Below are 21,181 nucleotides of genomic sequence, written 5' to 3'. Positions count from 1 at the left end.
TTATTACCCTCCCACCCTTAAATGGCAAGGCTCAGAAAATACATGTTCCTATTTCCACTTAAACATCTCTCAATCGAGTGTCAGTTGGTGAACCAGCAGCTGAAACAATGCCTTTCACTCATGTTAGAATAGAATAGAATACGTATTTGCAGCAAAAGAAATCCCAGAATGACAATACTCTTCTTGCAAGCATACATTCTACGCTAAAATATATCAGCACTTCCAACTGCTGCCAAGCAAAACTTACCTATTTATTCTTAGTTTTTTCCATTCTGAACTTGCTCTTGTATTGAAAATTACAATCACAGGGTTTACAGGGTTATTAGCTTTGTAAAAATTATGCACTACATTCTTTGCAACACATGCAAAGATGCCTATATTGTTTCATTATTCCTGAAGTGTTTTGGAAGCATCCTCCTCAAAAATACCAATGCTGTGCATTAAACTTTGCAGAACGCTTAGCAGAACCTGTTATCAACTCCATCAGAGGAAGATACAACACAGCAAAAACTTCCCTGGAAAAGTGGGAAATTTTGTTTTCCAAATGTTTCCCATTAAGTAACTGCCTTTCTTGCTCATAAACTATGTCAGATCTCAAAGTGGCCTATTGCATCTTTTGATCAATCTTCCCGATTACACTTTAGACACAGTCCATGAACTACATGTTCCTTCCTGTAATCGGATCCAGTGAAAGAAATACCTCTTGTATTAAGTCAGACTTTTCTTCTAACCTCTGTATTTGTTTCACCTTACCCAATCATCCTAACTTAAAAGATTTCAGTGGACTGTAGCAGCAATGCACATAATCTTTTGCAGTTTCCCCATTCAGCAATGACCTATAAACCAGCAATTTTCTGTACTCAATAACTATTTGTTAAGCCCATGCCTTTCCAAAATTCTGTCATTCTAAGCATATAGTAAGTAAACCAGCTGCCCTAGATGCACCCTTTTTATGCATTGTTTTTTGTGGGCAAGTTAAAAAAACAAACAAAATACAAACAAACAAACAAAAAAACCCCAGCATGCTGAAAAGCATTAGTGTGTAATTATTCTGTCTAGAATTTGGGAGAACTTACGATGACCTGCCACAGCTAGGTAACTAGTAGATCCTACTTTTTGTCTGAAGTGACTGATGTTCCTACATGATATGGTTTTAAACTTACTGTGCTGAGTAGGTCAGTGCATTTGGAGATGCTCATATTGACAGTACACTTTTGGGTAGTAATGAGAACAGCAGTTAAGCACAGCAAAGTAACTGTGAATTAGTCACAGTTGTTAAAAACCAAATTAAATCCATAATGATGGCTGCCCTATTTAAAAGGTGGCCCGTGTATCCTCTCAGCCTCTTACAACATAGCCTATTTTGGAATATGTAGCATACTGCAGTTCATTATATGCAGTTATACTGGAAAAGACTGAAATTTGAGAGGTTTATTTGTTAACTGCTCCAACTTTGCACAAAGCCTAGACTATTTAGAAGTTGTCAATACCAGCAACAAATTTTAAGCTGGGAGTAGGCAAAGGACTGTCATTCCTACATTCAAATATGAAAATATCCATTTTAGAAAGGGTAAATAATGGGTTCAAAATACTGTTTCAAAATACATCCCAAAAGAAGAAACCATGCTTTTTGCATGGTTTATATTACCCATTTAACATCCCTTAAGTTATAGCAATTTCACTGTACATTTTAAATTACCTATTTCCATGTGCAGTAATTAATTTCTAACGTTGCTACAATTAGTTAAAAAAAATGAGGTTAGTCATTCCTACAATCTTTCCTGTATAAATGGGACTGCTGAGAATCCACCTTCTGCGATCTGCTGCTATTTCAGTAGTTCTGACTGAGTAGGTGAGGTAAGGTGTCTTGTTTAATAAAAAATATAGTAGACCTGCACTATTCTATATGGCCTTTTGATTATAACTTGGTATATTACATACTGAAAGGGAATGACAAGTTTCTGAGAATAACAACATGATGCTTGATCATGGACAAGAGTTAGTAAAGTTCAAGCCAGCAGATGATGGTGTTAAAAATTGTATTTTATGATGGTGTTAAAAATTGTATTTTTAAAGCAATATTCAAGTGATGTTAAGAGACCCATCTGATTGTTCAAGTACTAGATTTCAGAGGAGAGCTCTCTCCTCTCACTACTACACCTGGGCATCTACAGCAGCCTGTGTGTGGGGACTGTGTTAGAATGCCACCGCTAGCTACTCTTTGTAATTTCTTTATACAGGGCAGCCCCTTGGCATAGCTCAGCATAGCTGGCTGATAGAAAAACGCTGCAGGTAAAAGCTGGACACATTTTCCTTTAGGGTCTTCTAAAGAGTCATGCTTTACTGAGGCTGAGATGTAGTAGGCACAGTTCCTGTAACAAACATGTATGGCTGGCTGCTTTCCTAGACTGTGCTGCTGTGTTGAAGTTGGACATGATGCTTGAAGCTGGAGGATCAGACTCCACTGAAAGGTGGAGCCCCAAATGAAGGGTGTGAAGAAGCCTGGTCATGAAACAGAAATCATCAAGGAACAGTCCTCACGAAATACCCTACCTCCATCCCATGGCCCCAGTGGGAATCAGATGGTTCGTACCTCTGATAGATCAAATCTGAGGAGTGTTAGGCAAGCTCTTCCTGAATGCCTCAGCTTACCAAGAGTTGGGTTTTTGTTTGACTCCACAAGACTCAATTTCCCTTCCAAATTACACAAATTTAGTAAAATAATTTAACTATAAAAATCAGAAAAACAGTGTGGTTTACAGATACAATGTTGGCTTTTTTTGTCTGAAGGCATTAAGCTCAGACTTTTCAATCTCAAAAATATTAAAACATACTGTACATTTTATTCATACCAGATAAAAAAGGGGAAATATTCCACCTACACAGTGGCTTTTAAAAAATAACTCCTGAGGTAGCTTTTGTAAGGAATTTCCATAGTATCATTAGAGCTCCAACACACTGTTCTATCCTGTTTTCTTATTAAGCTATATTCATTCAGATTGAATAACATGGGAACACACAGTGAGAAAAGTCACTACAATTCTGGCAAAAATTAAGACTGACAAGCCTTTTCAGTATGCAAGCTGGCACTGAAGTTTTCATTTGGTTTTGTATTACAGCTCTAACAGCTGGTTAGCTGCATGGAATATTAATCTGCTATGGAGAAAAGTAAAAAAAAAAAAAAGTAATATTCCAGCTGCTACTTATTGTCACTACAATATAAAAACATTATTCACTACAGAGGCTAGAATGAATACAAGAGAGACTTAAAATCACTGGTTATAGAACTGACACAATTATAACATTAAAAATGTAGCAGAAAACTGCACAGGAAAAGACTCTGCAGTTACAACCCACTACTGATGTGCCTGAAAAGCTAAACTTTGAGAAAATGCATTATGGTTACTCTTGAGTGAGTGGAATTACTGTCAGAAGAATATGCACAACAGCAAACAGATCACTCCTTTTCTCATCAATGGTCATCTCCACAGCTCAAGCAGCACCGCTAGCAGAGTTTCTGGGCCTACAAACTTTTCACAAACACTTAATATAATATTTTAAACAAAAACGTCAATCTGTTTATAAAATACAATCCTCTTTTTTGGTACTTGGCCATCCTCGAATGAGTCATTTTGGGACTGAAAGAATTCAAAATGAAGAAATTTGCTAAATTTTATTGGCTGAGGTAAGGTATAAGAAATTAACACTACAGAGGGCTGCATGTCAACATATCCCTTTTCCTCCTAAAGATCCAAAGTGCACCATAATTGTTTCTGATCTGCATTGCTGACATTGCTTGCTATAGGGTGAAAGGCAGTAAAACAGCTAATACTCAGCACAGTAACTCTGTTTCATGAGATAAAAGAAAACTTGAAGATACCAGCTGAATACTCTCAGTAACGAATGGCTACTTTGGGTTCTCCTTTAAGAGCTGCCTTCATAACCTTTTAAAAACATATGGCAATAATACACTAAAATATCCACCTGTCAGACTGATTAAATCTGTGCTGCATATTTTCTGAAGAGCTATCACAAACAAAACAAATCTCTATTCCCTCCACCCCCAATCAGACAAGATGTTAATATTACCTCTCTGGAACAGGGTATTTAGGACATAACTTGGCGGCCGCTGGGTCTGTAGTGTATTCTGATGGCTGTAGTTCATAGCTACACAGAGTGGATCCTGTTGAGAGGGAAAAAAAAAAAAAAAGAAAAAGAATATATATACAGATGGGGAAAAAAAATCAAATATTCCTGCTTTTTGTAAATTGTATTACAACTGATACAGGTCCTGATTCTGCAGCTCCTCATGTTATTACCACAAAGTTATGCTACAGTTCCTCCTGTAATGGAACAGTGAATCAAACCCAACACAGGCTTCACTGTAACAGAATGACACTCTCCATCTAGCTTTGGTCTTCCAACATCTGTGTATTTGAGTAGAAAAGGCTAATTAACAAAGCAGTGTAAAAGAGAAGGACATAAAGCACTTAGAAGTCAGCCTCCTCTGCTACTCCACCACGCTTTTTTTTCTTGGTAATTTTTAGTGCATGAATATTGCACAAGACAATATTCATTACAGAAAGAACATTCAAGGGGTTTGAGGTATTTTTGGGGGGCTGGCTTTTTTTTTTATGTCTGTTTTCAGAAGACAACCGCTCTATAGATTTCAGGGAGAAGAACAAAGGAACCGAACTGCTGAAGTTAAAAAGTTGACTGAAAAATAACATAAGTTCTGCAGTAGATGTCCAGACTTTTTAATGAAGCTGAGTTTGTTCCATTGAACAAATTGATACAGTACAATAAAGACCAAGGTGCCCACAACAAAATTTAAACATAATTTAAGGTTTCCTTAGTACCTGACACTTGCCTAATAGAACTACATTATCTAGACAGATCTCTTTCCATTTGTCTATGATCAAGATACCGAGCATCTGAGACAATGCTTCTAGCAATATAGCAACCATCGAACCAGACTGGAGAAGCGGTCTCTCAGAAATTGAAGAGTGAAGAAAGCCTCCAATGGTATAAGCTGCCTATCCAAAGAAGAGTGTCTTCCCAGCTTGTTTGACAACAGATAGCTTACTCCCCAGTGCAAGGGGTCTGGATACACAGCCTTTAGTGTCTTTTTTTTGTTTTCCTATGCATTAAACTAAGGACATCTTGATAATCCCTATAAATATTGAATTATTTCCATCGTGAAAGTCTATTTTCTAGAAATTCTTTGTAGCAGAGATTTCTACAAACTGGCTGGATAATACACACACACTTTTACTCAAATTAAACCAAGACTTTTGACACGCAACCTTATTGTGGCCTGTGTGTCACCAACAGAAGTACTATGTGTAGAAACTGTAGAATATTACTTGCAGAAATCTTGTTTGTCATTGTCACACTGCTATCTCTATGAAGAGCTATCTTCTATTTACAGACCGAAAGAGAAGACACAGAGCAGCTGAGCAGGCTGCCTCATGCAAGCTATCACATGCAGTTTCTGGAACATTACTTAAATACCACTTCTATGAGTTAGTTTTTTGGGGGCAGGTCAAAACCACCAAATACTTCATTGAAGAAAATTAGATTTCCTGCAAAGAAGATATCAGGTAAAACATGTTAACTCCAATTTCAATTACACTTTTTATAGAAGTCCTTATGCTTATGGAAAAACAGGGCATCAGACAAACATCAGACAAAACTACCTTCCCTACAATGTAGTTGTAAATGTAGTATCTAAAAGTATTATTCTTTTCGGACCATAGGCTCTATACTGCTGCAAAAAAATTTAATCTATTTTTTGGTATGGAAACGTTCTGGATAAAGTTCATTTGCAAACAACTCCAACAGTGATGGAGGGGCAGCAGTAGAGAGAGAGACACATGGTTATCTCTAAAACAGAAGGAAAAAGAATATTGCAGATATTTAAATTTATTTTGCTTTGAACACAGGACAAAAGCTAAGTTACAAGGACCATCAACAGTCAACTAACAGGAGCCAGCTTGTGCCCAGGAGTGTAGTGACAGGACAACAGGTAATAGGTTTAAACATAAACAGAGGAAGTTCAGGTTAGATAGAAGAAAGAAGTTCTTCACTGTGAAGGTGGTGAGGCATGGGAACAGGTTGCCCAAAGAAGTGGTAAATGCTCCATCCCTGCTAGTGTTCAAGGCCAGGCTGGACGTAACTCTGGGAGACGTGGTCTAGTGTGAGGTGTCCCTGCCCACGGCAGGAGGGCTGGAACCAGATGATCTTAAAAGGTCCTTTCCAACCCAAACGATTCTATGATTCTAAGACAAAAAACGTAGAATTTGCTATCGCCACAGAAGAAGTTTCAGGCTCTTTGCAAGAATGTGTATCTTTAGGCCTTCTGTTTGGATCTTAAATCTAATTCAAGCAAAAGCAAATGCCAGATCTTGATCTACACACAGGTCACAAGCTATTCAAGCAGGACTTACAAACAAGGGTAACCCAACAAGCCCCTGGCTGTGCATGAAACTAGAGACACCTTCCCAGGTTCCTCTGGAACAAAATGGCATGTTTCCTCCTGTCATGAAATAGAACATTGGATGACTCTGGCTGTTGCTATCTTCTCTTGTCTGAGAACTGCTTTTGGGGCTCCTCTGGATCTTTTCCCTTCAGATGCCTACTTCATACAGTGAGCTTCTTCAGACTCCCAGCCAAGCAGAAAAATACTTTCATGGGGCTTGTTGGACAAAGAACATTATTTACTCTGCATCTATATAAACTATCAGCCCAATAGCTGAAATAATGCCCATGAGATTCAATTGTCCTTTTCTCCTACATAATTAGGTAAGATAATTTTTTACTATGCTCATAAATATTTATTTCTTTATATTCTGAAAACCTTCCAATGTCTCTAATACTTGTAGTAGAGTTTTATAAGCCAAATGAGTGCTTGAAAAATGGTTAAGACTTCCTAAGTCATCCACTAAAAGGACCAGCCCACAGAGGAAACCACTGACATTCATACTGTCTGAATGATAGCGGGTGGAAAGCACACCAGGGGCTTTGGATTCCATTCTGAGCTGCTCAGCAGTGCCTACCCATCTATTGGCACTCTTAGCAGAAACTAAACCAAGGACTTTCAGATCTAGAAACATGGTCTCATATTCAGAGTCAAGGATTTAAGCAGAAAAATACAGAACTATGAAGAGATACCTGGGACAGCTTCAAAACCAGTAGCACATTCTGCTTAAGTTAGGCATGGCTCCAAGCAGCTCCACATACCCCTTTTCAGAGGCATGTGGCAAAGGACAGCCTGAGAGAATAGAAACCACAGTTTGCCATAGAAATTGGTATGATTTTCCATTTTTGGTCTCACCGTTCTGAGTCTGACTGACAGAATGTATGTACTGTACATGTATGTGGAGTAACTGACTTCTAGAAGACCAGATGAAGCAGAGATTATGGTTAAAAAAAAATAAATCAGCATCTCAATTTTAAGCATTCTCTTTCCTTCTCAATCAACACCCTATTAGTCCATCAGTAACATGAATCCTCTGACACAGGAATCGAACTCCGGGTAATCACCGATACAGTAATGCGCAGAAATTCTAGCAAGAGTGAGCCTGTTTAAATCACAGCTTCTGGCCTCTCTGTTTTCACAGCCCAGTAGCAATTCCTCTGGGGTTCTAGGTGTTGTAGAAGTAAGTTTCACCAATTAAAACATAGCTAACATTGTGAATCCATGACTCACAGGTGATTATATGCTTGACTAACCCACGCAATGTATGGTGGGTTGAGGTACTGACTTCCGAACATTGACAGAGGTGGAGTTCACTGGCATTCAGGAAGGACAAGGCTCTCAGACTCTCAAAAGGATGAAATTCTTTCCTTTTCTCTACCTTTCTCACTGCAGAGCTTGCCTCAAATCTACCTGTCAAACTTTATCAGCTCAAAAAGTTTCATACAATGAGACAACTTGGTACACTACTAATAATTGCATATTATATTAGCATAATATGGACTAGCAATGTGACATAGAAATGTGTAAGCTTAACACACTGGTTCATGTATCTGTAAAGAATTATGCTGAAAATTCCAGCGCCAAAACCACTGAACAGGTAGGATGCCAAGCACTACTTGCACAGAATGACTTTGCAGCCAGGATTTCTTAGATTAATATGATATATTTGTTGTGACTGAAGAAAATAAGCTTCATTTTCTAGATCTATCCACTGGTGCCTTCAAGAAGCACAGTGTGCATTTTAAAGGAAAGAAAGGATTGAATATATCTAAACTTACAACTGTTGCAGACAGACAATCACTTCTTTTAAAGAGTGAGTACCACAGAGCAGGAAAAATTACAACTTGCATTTATAAATAAAAGTGAGACTGAAGTAAAAGTAAGTATTCTCCAGAGCCTGAAAGAATGTTTCAAGAAAGATCCAGCATGAAACCTCAGTACTTAGATCTTTAATTGACTCCTGAATTGAAGACCACAAAGAGAACCACTGAGACAGCTAAGCACACCTGCTGTTACAACTGACTATATGTAAAAAAGTCCTGGAGTCAGAATTCATATATATATGCATTTTGAGTTTTAATTAAAAAGACCAGACTATCTTCTCTCTATCCCACAATCTAACGAACAGTACAGAAAGCTGAAAACAAATACTAATTTACCCATAACTCCACTCATATCTCTTCCTCTGCTAAATAAAATCAGCTTTTCTGGAGTCAAATTTAAACTCCATCTTGTCCAGTAGCAGATGTTTCCCGTGTTGTATCCTTACCTCCCCATCACTTATAGATCAAGGATGTCTCTGAGTACTAACCTCCTACTAAACAGCCAAATACTACTATTCTATCCGTTTATCTTTTAGTATCCAAAATATCCTCATGCAAACAAGTTTCATAAATTAACCATAACTTGTGTGGAAAACAAAAATCTAGCTTTTGATGCCTAGTAGTTTCATTTTTTACCTCTGGTTTCAGATTACTCAGATTATGAGATCTAGGAATAGTGTTTTTTAAACTTCTCTAGGCTGTTCCTGCTTTTAATGACCTTACTCTTCCTGAGAAGAAGAATCTTGTCTTGTGATCATTCTTGTTTCCCTTCTCAGTATGTGTACACATACAGGGAATATACAGTGTATGTGTGTGCATGTCTATAAGCTTAAAAAGAAAACACTTTGCCAAGGAAGGACCACAACACAGCCTTTGTGATGCCAACAGAGCATAAGTTTACACAAAAATAAAGTCACTATTTTTTTATCCTCACAATTCATAAACATCATGCTTTCAGACAATGCTGTGCTTCTACTCAATCCTCTCGCTGTATCCTCAGTAGCGCCACAATCTGTTTCCCAAGCAGCAGTAAGCATTTTAAAGTAAAATACTAAATGCATAATAATAGTTGTTTCCCATACCTTCATTCTGGGGGCATTCCTTGCCAGTTGACATTTTATTCCACTGCAATTGATAACAGATTTTTTTCATGTAATTCTAAATAATTTAGAAGCTTGAGCAAGATTTATTACTTCACTGTTCCTCCCCTTTACAAATGGCTTATTAATGTAATCAATAATACAACACAATATTTCTGGAGGACTCCACATGCAGCCAATTTTAGTTGTAAAAACAACTTAATTCTGACTACAGGATCCATTTCCAACACAAGACCCTGACAGGCAATTCTGGTAACAAGGCAAAGTAGCAGTGGGTGACTCTGTATCTCAAAACCAGTTATAGTGTACTTCTACTACAGCTGTTCAAAAAATGACACTCAAAATTAACATCCCCAGGTGCCCAATGAACTAGCAGCACAAAATCTCATTCACCATAACGAAAGTCACAAGCAAAGGTGTAAGTTTTAACCAGCACAACTTCACTAAACACAAAGTATGTCGGGGGAATGAGATCATAAGAAAAACAACAGAAGCTGAGAGCAACCAATGTAACTGCTATATCTAAGGCGAGTACCAACAGTAACTGCAAAGACATACTCTGATTACTACACATGAAGAAGTCATTATCTTCAGGCAAAAGAAAAATCCTTTTTGTTTTCCCACGGTTCCTCCCCATAGCTCCCAGAGATGACCTGCTCTGACTTACCCAGACTGATTTCCTTTATTGATTTCTTTCAGGTCAGACTCTGTAGCAGACTTAATGTAGCTTTACTTCTGGCTCTAAATCCACCTGGACCTCAAATAGCCTGGCCCAGCTACAGAATTCTAACAACTGAGATGCCTGTCAACATGTTGTAAAATAGAAAATTCATTTTAGGTTCCTAAATCTGTATCCAGTCATCTACACAACAGATAGGAATATTAGTTCCCACAATGACCACTAACTATAGTTACCACTGAATCAAACACAGCAGAAGTTATGGCCACATATTTAATGTTTCTTTTTAATAAGGACATTTCATTATTCATTTGGCACAGTCATATATAAATTATATCTTCAAGGATATTTCAAAATGCCTTTGCAAGCCCTTGAAAACAGCAGCACAATATGTCATGGACACTAAATTTTGAAGCATCAGTCTGATTTCTAGAAAAAGCTTTCAGTTCACATTACTCAAATTACACATTTTTTTTAAGTGCCAAGACCAACAAAAACATTGAATCCCAATTACTTCCTGCTTCAGGTGTTCTGCTGCATGAGAAAATCCTGGGGAGACCAGCCAGAGCCAGTTCACAATATACAACGTTCTCAGTTGTGTCTAATGCATGGTTCTACAAAGTTAAGTATCAGCATGGCTGTGCGAGAACAGCATTAGAACATGATCTTAGCCAACACTGCTCCTTTCTGTTCCTTCCTCCAGAAGTTGCCAGAACATCCCTGTATTTTAGAACTTGCACTTTTGCACAGGCTGAAGATCTGAGCTGTCAACTGCACAACTTTTTCCTTCCCTTTTTCTTCCTTTTGTAGAAGGTTACAACTTGGTTTCCAGCTTTCTGGGTGCCAATTATTCTGAATAGGTTAAAGGGGCACGCTAAGATGCGTTCTTAAAACCAGCCAGGCTTTGTGAGGGATGGACTTCTCCTCCTCTTTAGACAGAAAGGTACCACAAATGCAGGACCTGACTGTGGGAGAGCAAGAGGGGTAGGAGTGGGAGTGAAGTTACTGTCCTGAAATGTCAGCTGTGTTATCCACCAAATTAGCTCCTTTCCCCAATTTTCAGCAGAATAGCAAGTACATCATTACTGATTCAGGAAGCCAAAATGATGCTTTGTCATGAAATGATCTTCACGCCTCAAGCAAGCATTTTCTCTGCCCTAAATGCTTATTTATAATCTTGCTTACAGAAAAATACAAGCTGTACTGCACAGTAAGAGCTCTGCCATAATTGCTCTGAACCTTAGGGGCCAACAGTTCTGACATGTTGTGTAGAGGCAATCAAGTGCCTGTCCCACTTTGGAAAATATACCATAAATACTAAGCTAGCTGTAAGATCATATCGGCTATTGATAAAATCATTAATCAATATAAGGATATTGTAGCTTATGTCATTATGTTACATCTTTTTGATAAAGATGTTTAGATTAAAAAAAAAAAACAAACAAACAAACAAACCAAAACAAACACCAGAAAAACATTTGAACTTACCATATCACCTCTTAACAGGATGAGGCACAAGAGATGATTTTTTTAGGATGGAAGGGTTCTTAAGCAGTAATTTACGAAAGAATTCCAAGATGCATGGACAAGTAAGGTGATTATAGGTATAACATGTGAGCCAGGTGAAAATGGCTGGTTCTTCAAATGCACATGCACGGGGCCCAGCTCCAGCACAACTGCTATTTTCAGGCTGCAGGAAGGGTTAAAGTTTTCAGAAAGGCTCAGCAGAGCAAAATTAAGAGTTGACCGTGTTCTCTACCCATGTATTTAAAATACGAAGGTGTTTTTCTTGTTGAGTGTTAGAAGCTGCAAGCCTGGAGAAATTCAGCATTATCACAAGAAAACAAATACGTATGTCTTGCCCTCCTCCTTCTTCAGAATTTGACATCTGATCTCTGAATTCCAGCCAGATATCATCAAAAACATTGAAATTGCAATTAAACTCTGTGCAGTCATGCTCAAAGTCCTGAGACTTCCTCATTATCCTTTTCACAGTGGAGTCTATGGTCGCTCGAAACAGACCGCCAAACATAATCCTAGTATTAATTAATTTAAACCCATTATCATAGTTACAAAGTGGATCTCAGAAAAATGATGGTGTTCACTGAGTACTATAGATTTGGTGCTAAAGTACAGTTCTTGTTCTGTTGCAAGACTGAATCATGCTTAAACATTTACTATGCATATGCAATATTTAAAATGATCAATACTTAAGCTGTTAACCTGCTGCAGACCATCACTTTTTTTGAATCTGCATAGCAGAAATATAGCCATGATGACAATATTTCTGTGTGATTTCAGTCTTACATACAGTTCATCTATAAAAGCAGAGTTCAATATGGTTTAGAACCTGTTTTGATAAGCCGAACATCATATAATGAAAATTAGGAATCGAACTCATCAACAATTCTGTTCTGCTGTAACACCTGGCTTTATACTTTTGACCAAACTTCTGTAACTGAAACAACTCTGATACTAATAAAAAAATATATATATCCTTCATTTTAAAACAAAGGAAGATACAGATAGGACAGATAATCGGGGGCATGTTTTAAGAAGAGTGGGTATGTTGTATTTTAAAAGACGGCTATAATGAATATATTTCAGGCACAGTTAGGAAGAGGCTTGACTTACAAACACAGAAACAATGTTTGTGGCAAAACAAGGCATGACTGCATTTCATTATTTCCAGGGGTACTTAAGAAACACCACTACTAATGACCTTGACTTCACACCAACAAATAACTGGTCTCATTAGTTAAGAAAAACACAGCATGCTCAGGTAAGGGGTAAAGAGACAAACTGTAGATATTGGCTAGTTTCACTGGGTGCTTATATTTGACAACAGCATACAGACCATGTGAGGAAGCTCCCATTCTCAGACCACCCACTGCACAGTGCCAGCACAGCTGTTTGTGAAGCTCCACTCATGCTGTGATGCCACATGATAGTTCAGCTCCGTGATTCAGGCTGTCAGACACCCAGGTGTGAGGGCACAACACAGTGGGAGAACAAGGGCACTAACAGTATCGTATGGCCACTTAACTCGCTCTGCTTTCAAATAAGAAGTACTCACATAACCTGTACCAGAACAGAAATCAACATTTCTTTTTTCCCTCTGCGTAAAGTAATCAGTTTCACTGCTTTGAACTTGGTCACCCAGACTGACTCATCATTAGGTAAGATGATGGGTGAGATGGTTTCTTGGGTGAGATGGTTTAGTGTGAGGTGTCCCTGCCCATGGCGGGGGGGTTGGAACTAGATTATCTTGAGGTCCTTTCCAACCCTAACTATTCTATGACTCTATGATTCTATGATCCTGAGTATCTTGCTATGAAATCTTACTGCAGCATTTTAAAAGATTAAGGAGGCAAGCTTAGGACAAAACACTCACTTAAATAGCTGATACCCCCTGAAATTTCCTCAAATTAAGTTATCTTTACTTTCTTTTGGAATGTCCGAAAGTTGGTTAACTGTCATGCATTTTATTCCATACAGTGTTAAAATTTAAAATGAGCTAGTAAGATCAGTATTATTACCACAGAGAAAAACTACTGGGTTTAGGGAGATAAGATATTTTACCTTATTTGTTAGTAACATTAGTTTCCTTTATGCTTCTTTGAAAAAGTGTAAGAAAACAAAACAAACTCCAGAAACTGCACCGTAGCACTGAATGAAAACAGGAATATTTTCATATACACAGCCATACTCTGTGCAGCAAGCGCCGTTCAATAGCAGCATTGCTCACTAACCCCATATACATGAGGGCATTTCAACAGCATTACTGTTAAGCAGCAATGTCAGAACACTTCAGTAGGTGTTGAAAACATACTGTATAGTCAGACATCTCATCAAATTCTTGTTACACACTGTACTCCTGTTTTAACAATGAGTTTTCAAAACTGCACAAGGCTTGACAGAACAGAAGCATATTTATACTGTAAGACTTAAAGTTTTACCTTAATAAAAATATCACATCATTTCTACTGATATTTCTTAATACATATTTCATTTTTAGTTCAGCTAATGCACAAGTCTTTTTTTAATCCTATGATAGTATCTCGTACAAAACCAAAAACGAATATGCTTTTGCATACCATTAGTTTCTGCAAATTTCTGAATATCAGCCAGAGTTTTCAGTTCTTTCCTTGGACAAGCAGACACACACAAAGCAAGAGACTTGATCTTCTGGTGTACTAGATCAATGTTGCATGGATCCAAGAAGAACACATACCTAGAGAAGAAAAAAAAAGTAACTTACTTACATTTTAATTAACAATTACACTGAACAAAATCAATTTCATTTAAAGCTAAAGGCTTCAGCCAAGACTAATCTTCAGTCTACCCAGAAACACAGGAAATTCAATGTCATAATTGTGTGGGTCAAAAGAATTCACATACTCTGCATATGCACCTCAAATATATGAATATTTATATGCTTCTGGATCACAAAGAAGGGATGTTTAACTCTATCAGATTCAAGTCCAATCACATGGTGCTGCTCATAAAACCAACAGCACTTCCCATGGCTCTTCACAGATACAAGTCCAAACACTCACAAAGCAAGCTCCATTCCAACCCTGAACTTCAAGATTTCCAACTTTATCCAGAAAGACTCAACAAATCCCGTAAGGTTATACTCACACTGCAAAAAGAATAAAGTTCATGGCTATTTTAATGAATACACATTTCACCAGTAATTAAGAACAGCTTTTTTGTTTGGATTTATTTTCCACACTACTGGACCACATGACTGAGCAGATTACTTAACACTTATTTTGAAAGAAAAATTGTTCAGATATTTTAAGTAGAACTATATAATGCTCATGTGCAATATTTTAAAGAGATTCTATTTGCTAACTTTTCATGATGAGGCACTGCCATTTAAAAACCCAGTACATGAAATAGGTGTGATAGCTTCCTAGCTAACATCTTCTTCTGGCTTTACACATTTTATCACAAATGCTAACCTTACAGTACTGTTCATTTACGGTATAAAACAGATGCAGAATGTTCTTCTATTCTGAAATTGAACAAGTTTTTCAAATTCCTACAAATATGGTGATGTATTATGCACTGAAATACTTTTTCTCATATTTTCTAGCATCATTATAGGAAAAAACACTAAATCACCACATAAAATGCCATTTCTATTCTTGCAGTCCAGATGATGGGAATTCATTCGGTAATGAGTAAAAATCCCTTCTGTTCCCAGAATGCATTTAGGTCATGCCTGAACACTTTCAGTCTATACACTAATTGCTGTGTAACTTTCCCACACAGAAAGACTCTTCTATTACCCAGTTCCAGTATACAAGAATTATTAGTACACAGGACAGTCTTACTTTTTGGAAGTCCATCAAACCCCATTTCATCTGCATCAAATACAATGTGGCAATAGACTACTTTCATTCCTAAAATATGTTTTTCCTTGTCCACACCTCTATGAAAACTATTCAGTGCTATTTGTGGGGTTTTTTTTATTTAATACACACTATACACCTCAGGACTCCATAAAAGTCTAAGGAAGCAAATGCAAACATGAAAATTTCTGTCCACAGACATAGCCAAAGTAACTGAATGTGAGCAATAAGCCACTAATTTCACAGTTCGCCTTTATATCAAGGAAAATACTAATACCAAGAAATACAATACTTACATTAACTAGACACTCCTGTTACAGCTTCCTCTTCATGTGGGCAAGTTCCTACAGTTGCTATTCCATACCATAAGGGTACATGGAAGGAGAGCATCTGCTCCTTTGAGGGTATCTGGTCAAAGGAGCTACAAATAAGAACCTACAGAATCAAACCTGACTGACATGTAGTAAGGGAGGTTGTGATGGGAATAAAGCTGGCCAGTAGAACTAACCGGCAAGGATACGTGGAGTGTGAGAATTCTTATCTTTGCATAAGAATAGCTGGTTAAGAACCATGCTGATAAAGAGGAGGGACATGCCTCTTGAAAACATAAACACCTCTTGACCATTTAGTGCTAATAAAAAATAAGGGGGGGGGGGAAAAACGCCAGTCCATCACAGTAATTGATGGGCTATCAAGAAACCCCAGGAAAGGACTTTGCAACTGACAAGGATACAAACCCAAGGATGGAGGAAACAAGATGGGTCAGTGGGACTGTACCAGCTGCTAAGGGAATGTGCATGGGACAGGATTCAGGCAGAAAGAAAGGGGATGGGGCAGACAGAAAGAGGTGTAAAAGAGGACAGTTGTGTGTCAGCTGATGTTGCTCAGTCTATTGGTCTGCCCTGTCTTTTTTAGTAAATCCTTTCTTAACGTTGTGTAATTCCAGTCACTAGCCCACGTGCACAGGTGCCGCAAGTACTGCAAGGACTAAGTCCCAGCTACTGGGGAACCAGCATAACAGATTTGGTGCCAGCGACTGAAGTCAGACCAGTGGTTTAGGTGTCCCAGACCTGTGGGGTCTGTTACCAAAGTGAATAGGGTCTCACTGCCAATGACTGGGGCAGGGAGTGGTCTTGGCCACCACCCACTGGGGAGCTAGCAGTGTGTGTCCCCAAAAAACAGCTACAGAGGAAAAGGACTCAGCACAGGTGGCTGGAGCAGGGCAATGGGTCACAGCCTGTGTGGTGCTAGCTATCGGCAGGGGCTGAGCATCCACACCTTCCCCAAAGCAGCGTGTTCATGTGTAACTCACCAGCCAACTCCAAGATGTACTAGCTGGTGAGCAGAAGGCTCTGGGTCCAGGCAGAGGGGTCAAGTGGGCAGAGGGGCTGTACTAGTATATCAGGATGCCTGTGGGATGAGAGTGTGTGTTTGCTAGTAACCACCAAGCTGGATCAGCTGCAAGTAGGGTGGACCCAGTGCGGGGAGTAAGGGAGCCTGAGATTCAGGCAGGGGTGCAGAGTGAGCAGAAGGGTAGTACTGGTACTTGGGGGATCCATAGATGTAGGTGTGCTTGTGAACCTGGAGAGTGTCATGTGTATGACCTTGTCTCTGCCAGCCCACAGGGAGGAGGGGACATGGCTGGCTGTGCTTGAAAGTTTTGTGGGTGCTGCTGAAGGCAGTGCTGTTTCAGTTGCTGTGGTTAGTAACCAGGCATACCAGTGTCCTATGTGTCTGCCCATCCACATTCCTCAAGCCCAGGCAGAAACCCTGGCTCCCAGAATGGGTCAGGCTGGGTTCCAGTGGCTGGTCAGAAGGCTTCTCCAAACATCCCTTAACACATATTAACTTAAAAAAACAAGTCAGGAATGTCAGCATTAACAAGCTAGAATTCACCCCAACTCTATTGCGATTCAGACTTAAGGGCTAAGGTATAATTTTATTGGCCAGAAGAACTTAAGAATATTTTGCAAAACAAACACTGCAGTTTTAAACCAAAGCTAGAAATTTAGGAATACAATGCAACTACAGTGTGATGCAGAGTTTTGTCAGAAGCATACTGTGTTGGCATACTCTTAAACAAATACACGTAATTCAAACACTGAATTACATGGTTCAGAGACAGGTCTGGCAGCAGTAAGGCAGCTGCAAAGCAAATTCAAGCTACCAAATCCACAGCTTCAATCCATGGCCTAGGAAGACAGAAGTAGTTTTTTTTTTTTTTCTAATTTCTAGCAGCTAAAACAAGAATCAAAATGATAGGCACCAGTATTACATGGGAAACGGTTATTTTGGTTTCGGTTTATAAAGCTTACTTGCTGAAAGTAAGTGATTTTACTGCGGAAAATTCTATACTGTGTCACCACCAAGCAGATTTTGTTTCCCACTAGAAGAATGTACTTCCATGCCTTGTGCTGCAATTTCAGTTATTTACAATTAACAACGGACTAATTTGTTGACAAGAAAGTAACCTGGATGAGCAATGCAAAGACTGAAGTAAATAAAGTAATCATACTGTTAGACATGTTCCCACACTGCAAACAAAAAATTGTTTGCTATAAGAAATTCAGTATATCAGATTTACAACCTAGGAATCATCTTTATGCATATTTATGATGTATCAGAGAAGATCTTTCTGAAGAGAAGATCCCTCTGCAGAGATCTTGGGGGTACTGGTGGATGAAAAGCTGGACATGACCCAGCAGTGTGCTTTCACAGCCCATAAAGCCAACCATATGCTGGGCTGCATCACCAGAAGTGTGATCAGGAAGTTGAGGAAAGTGAATTCTTCCCCTCTACTCCAATCTAAGCCCTCAATCGGTCTAAACCCTATACTCAATCTAAACCCTCCCGTGGCACAACTTGAGGCCATTTCCTTTCATCCTATCATCTGTTACCTGGGAGAATAATCTGACACCCACCTCACTACAACCTCCTTTTAGGTGGTTGGAGAGAGCAATAAAGTCCCCCGGAGCCTTCTCTTCTCCAAACAAAACAATCCGAGTTCCCTTAGCTGCCCTTAATAGGACCAGTTCTCTAGGAATTTCCTGGTTTCATTGCCCTTCTCTGGACCCACTCCCGCACCTCAATGTCTTTCATGTAGTGAGGGGCTCAAAACTGAATACAGGATTCGAGGTGCAGCCTCACCAGTGCTGAGTACAGGAGGACGATCACTTCAGAACAGATACAAGGAATAAATTCTTTATTATGAGGGTGGTGAAACACTGGACCAGGCTGCCCAGGGAATCTGTGGATGCCCCATCCCTGGCAAGTTCAAAGCCAAGTGGGACAGGGCCTTAAGCAACATGGTATAGCTGAAGATGTTCCTGTCCACAGCAGGGTGGTTAGGCTAGATAATCTTTAAAGGTGCCTTTGAATCTGAAACATTCTACAGTTCTGTAACTCTTTGATATTAAAAATTCACTTTTTTGAAAATTAAGGTTTGTTAAAAGAATCTCTGCAATAAAGGAACAGTAATTTTGAAATTAGCAAAGCCTGGAGTTTTTTTTTAATCAATCAATCAATAAATAAATAAATAAAATTAACAATTTTGGCTTCTGCCTGGTAGCTTACTAGACAAACATCCTATTACCTGTTCATGCTCATGAAAAATACAGCAGTCTCCTTTTTTCCTTGCAAAAACAGGAAGACAAATCATCATCATTTTGTACACTACCCCTTGATTCTGGAAGCACGATGGCAAATCATATGAACAAGCCTATCTCACCTTCAAGTACTTTGTGCACTTAACATTTGCCAGTGTCACTGATTTTCTGTCAGCCTTTGAGGCATCTCTTTATAGGCAAATGAGTACTTTACTGAATAAGCTTTGCTGTGATCTACAAGCATCTTATCACAATAATGGAGAAGTAAATTAAGTGATCACACCCACTTTAAACAAATTATGGGTAGGGCAAATAGTTTCACTCAAATTCTTTGTATGCATGATGCAAATGCTTCCTGGATTTTGCCAATACCTAAACCCCACAAATCCTCCTGACTCAAACGCATTTATTAAGACAGAATTCCACCTTAATGATTCCCTATAGCAGCACATGCACATCTTCTCACACTTGAGTGACCAGCATAAACTGAATTCTGTCCAAGCAGAAATGTATTGGTAATCAAAAACTCAGTTTGAACTTGCATTTCAGGGATTTATACTTGGCTGCTACGGTCATCATCTATTTGCAAATAAAAGGTCATTTTTAACCCCTGTATTACTGCCAGAATTTGAAAAGCAAGAAGCTTATTTGAAGCAAACAGGCTTAATGAGAATTCACTGCCAGAGTTAGACTATAATCCTGTGTCTCACTCTAGAGGACAGCCTACTAAAGCTGTACTGTGTTTTCTCTGTAAAAATAAAAAGATGCCTTAGACCAGGCTGTAAAATCCTCCTTTGCAACATCTCTTCTCACTGGTTTCAGCGTAACTGATGCACGCAGACCAAATGAAATCCGTGTGAGGACTCCGCTCTTCAACCTTACCACCCAGATTTCCATATCCACACAGACCACATCCATTTCACTTCCTCGTTACAGCGCCTGTGGGTTGCTGTTGTTTACAAGGAAGAAAATGTTATTTTTACAGATGATTTAGCTTTTCTGCCTTGGAAATGAAGACTAAATTACCTTGCAAGCAGAATGAAATAAGAATAACTTTATGCTTCCAGAACATGTAGAGCTTAAAGCCCTTTCTTTCTCTACACAAACTGAAATGCAGAGGCAAGAAGAAGAGTTTATTTTTACAGCCTGCCTCAAAAATACTTCGATAGAATAGCATTAAATACTCCCATGAACTGGACGTCAGACACTGCAGGAACTCCATCTGCTAGAGACAGATGCAAAGCAAATAAGTTTTTGCAGAGAAATTGCTGAGGAAGCAAAAAATACTATAGGGTGTGAGAGTGAGAAGGATCCCTTGTTTACATAAGAACTGGCCTCTTCCAAAGCAGGTATTCTGGACTGTACCAGGCACTTCACTGTGAACAGTTACATAATAATCTGCATTGGTAGAAAGTTTTCTCTCTCAATCAAACAGAGATGATTAAATCCCATATGGGTGTATTTATTTATTTGCTTAGGTCATGCCTCCAGCCATGATACCTTTATTAGAAAAACATAATCCTTTAGAACCTTATTAAGACTTTGATAAGCAACAGGCTCTATTAACTGTGTTTAAAATGGTCTCTATTTTCATTCGCTGTCTTTTTACCTTCTCTTTACAAGAAGAAATCACTTAGCAGTGGGAAATATTTCTCCTCATGATGGCCTGATTTCTGTCGCATGTAGGAGACACTATGAACTGTTATATTTCAATATGGCATCTGAGTTTCTCCACCTTCACACCTCAGACACCGTTTCTTTCTAAGTTTAAAATTTTAGATTTTTTTATGTTCTTTCACAACACAAGAATGACAATTTTATACTGACTCCACCTAATTTTAGGAAGTGCTATATTTTTTATATAAAAAGGTAGAAAAACTATCCTCTTGGAAGCTGGGATTAGATTAAGAAGCTATTCTTCTGACAGAAGAAATCTCTAAAAATTTTCAGGTTATTTTATTCTTATATTTATTCTTCTGGTAACACATCAGTTACTTACCCAGATACTCAGAAACCCTTATTATAGCAACTCAAAATAAGCAGATCTTAGGAAAGCATACTCCCAAAATAATTCATGCAAATAATAGATTTTCTGTTAATTTGAAAGTGAAGTGTGAAGCAAAAGGCTAT

The 21,181-nt window shown here is 38.6% G+C and overlaps 1 protein-coding gene across 3 annotated transcripts in view; it reads right to left on the bottom strand.

Moving 5' to 3' along the window:
• The window catches only part of SLC44A1 (solute carrier family 44 member 1), a 67,131-nt gene that overhangs the window by 24,966 nt on the left and 20,984 nt on the right, over positions 1 to 21,181 (bottom strand). For all 3 annotated transcript variants that reach the window (XM_065661984.1, XM_065661985.1, XM_065661983.1), the window contains exons 4-5: positions 14,181 to 14,317; positions 4,090 to 4,183 (exon numbers count right to left, since the gene is read on the bottom strand). In XM_065661984.1, coding sequence (XP_065518056.1) covers positions 4,090 to 4,183; positions 14,181 to 14,317 — 231 coding nt within the window. The remainder of the gene's footprint in view (positions 1 to 4,089; positions 4,184 to 14,180; positions 14,318 to 21,181) is intronic.

This window comes from Lathamus discolor, chromosome Z (genome assembly GCF_037157495.1).
Source record: "Lathamus discolor isolate bLatDis1 chromosome Z, bLatDis1.hap1, whole genome shotgun sequence".
Lineage (NCBI taxonomy): Eukaryota > Metazoa > Chordata > Aves > Psittaciformes > Psittacidae > Lathamus > Lathamus discolor.
This window is presented reverse-complemented; position numbering and strand designations above follow the sequence as displayed.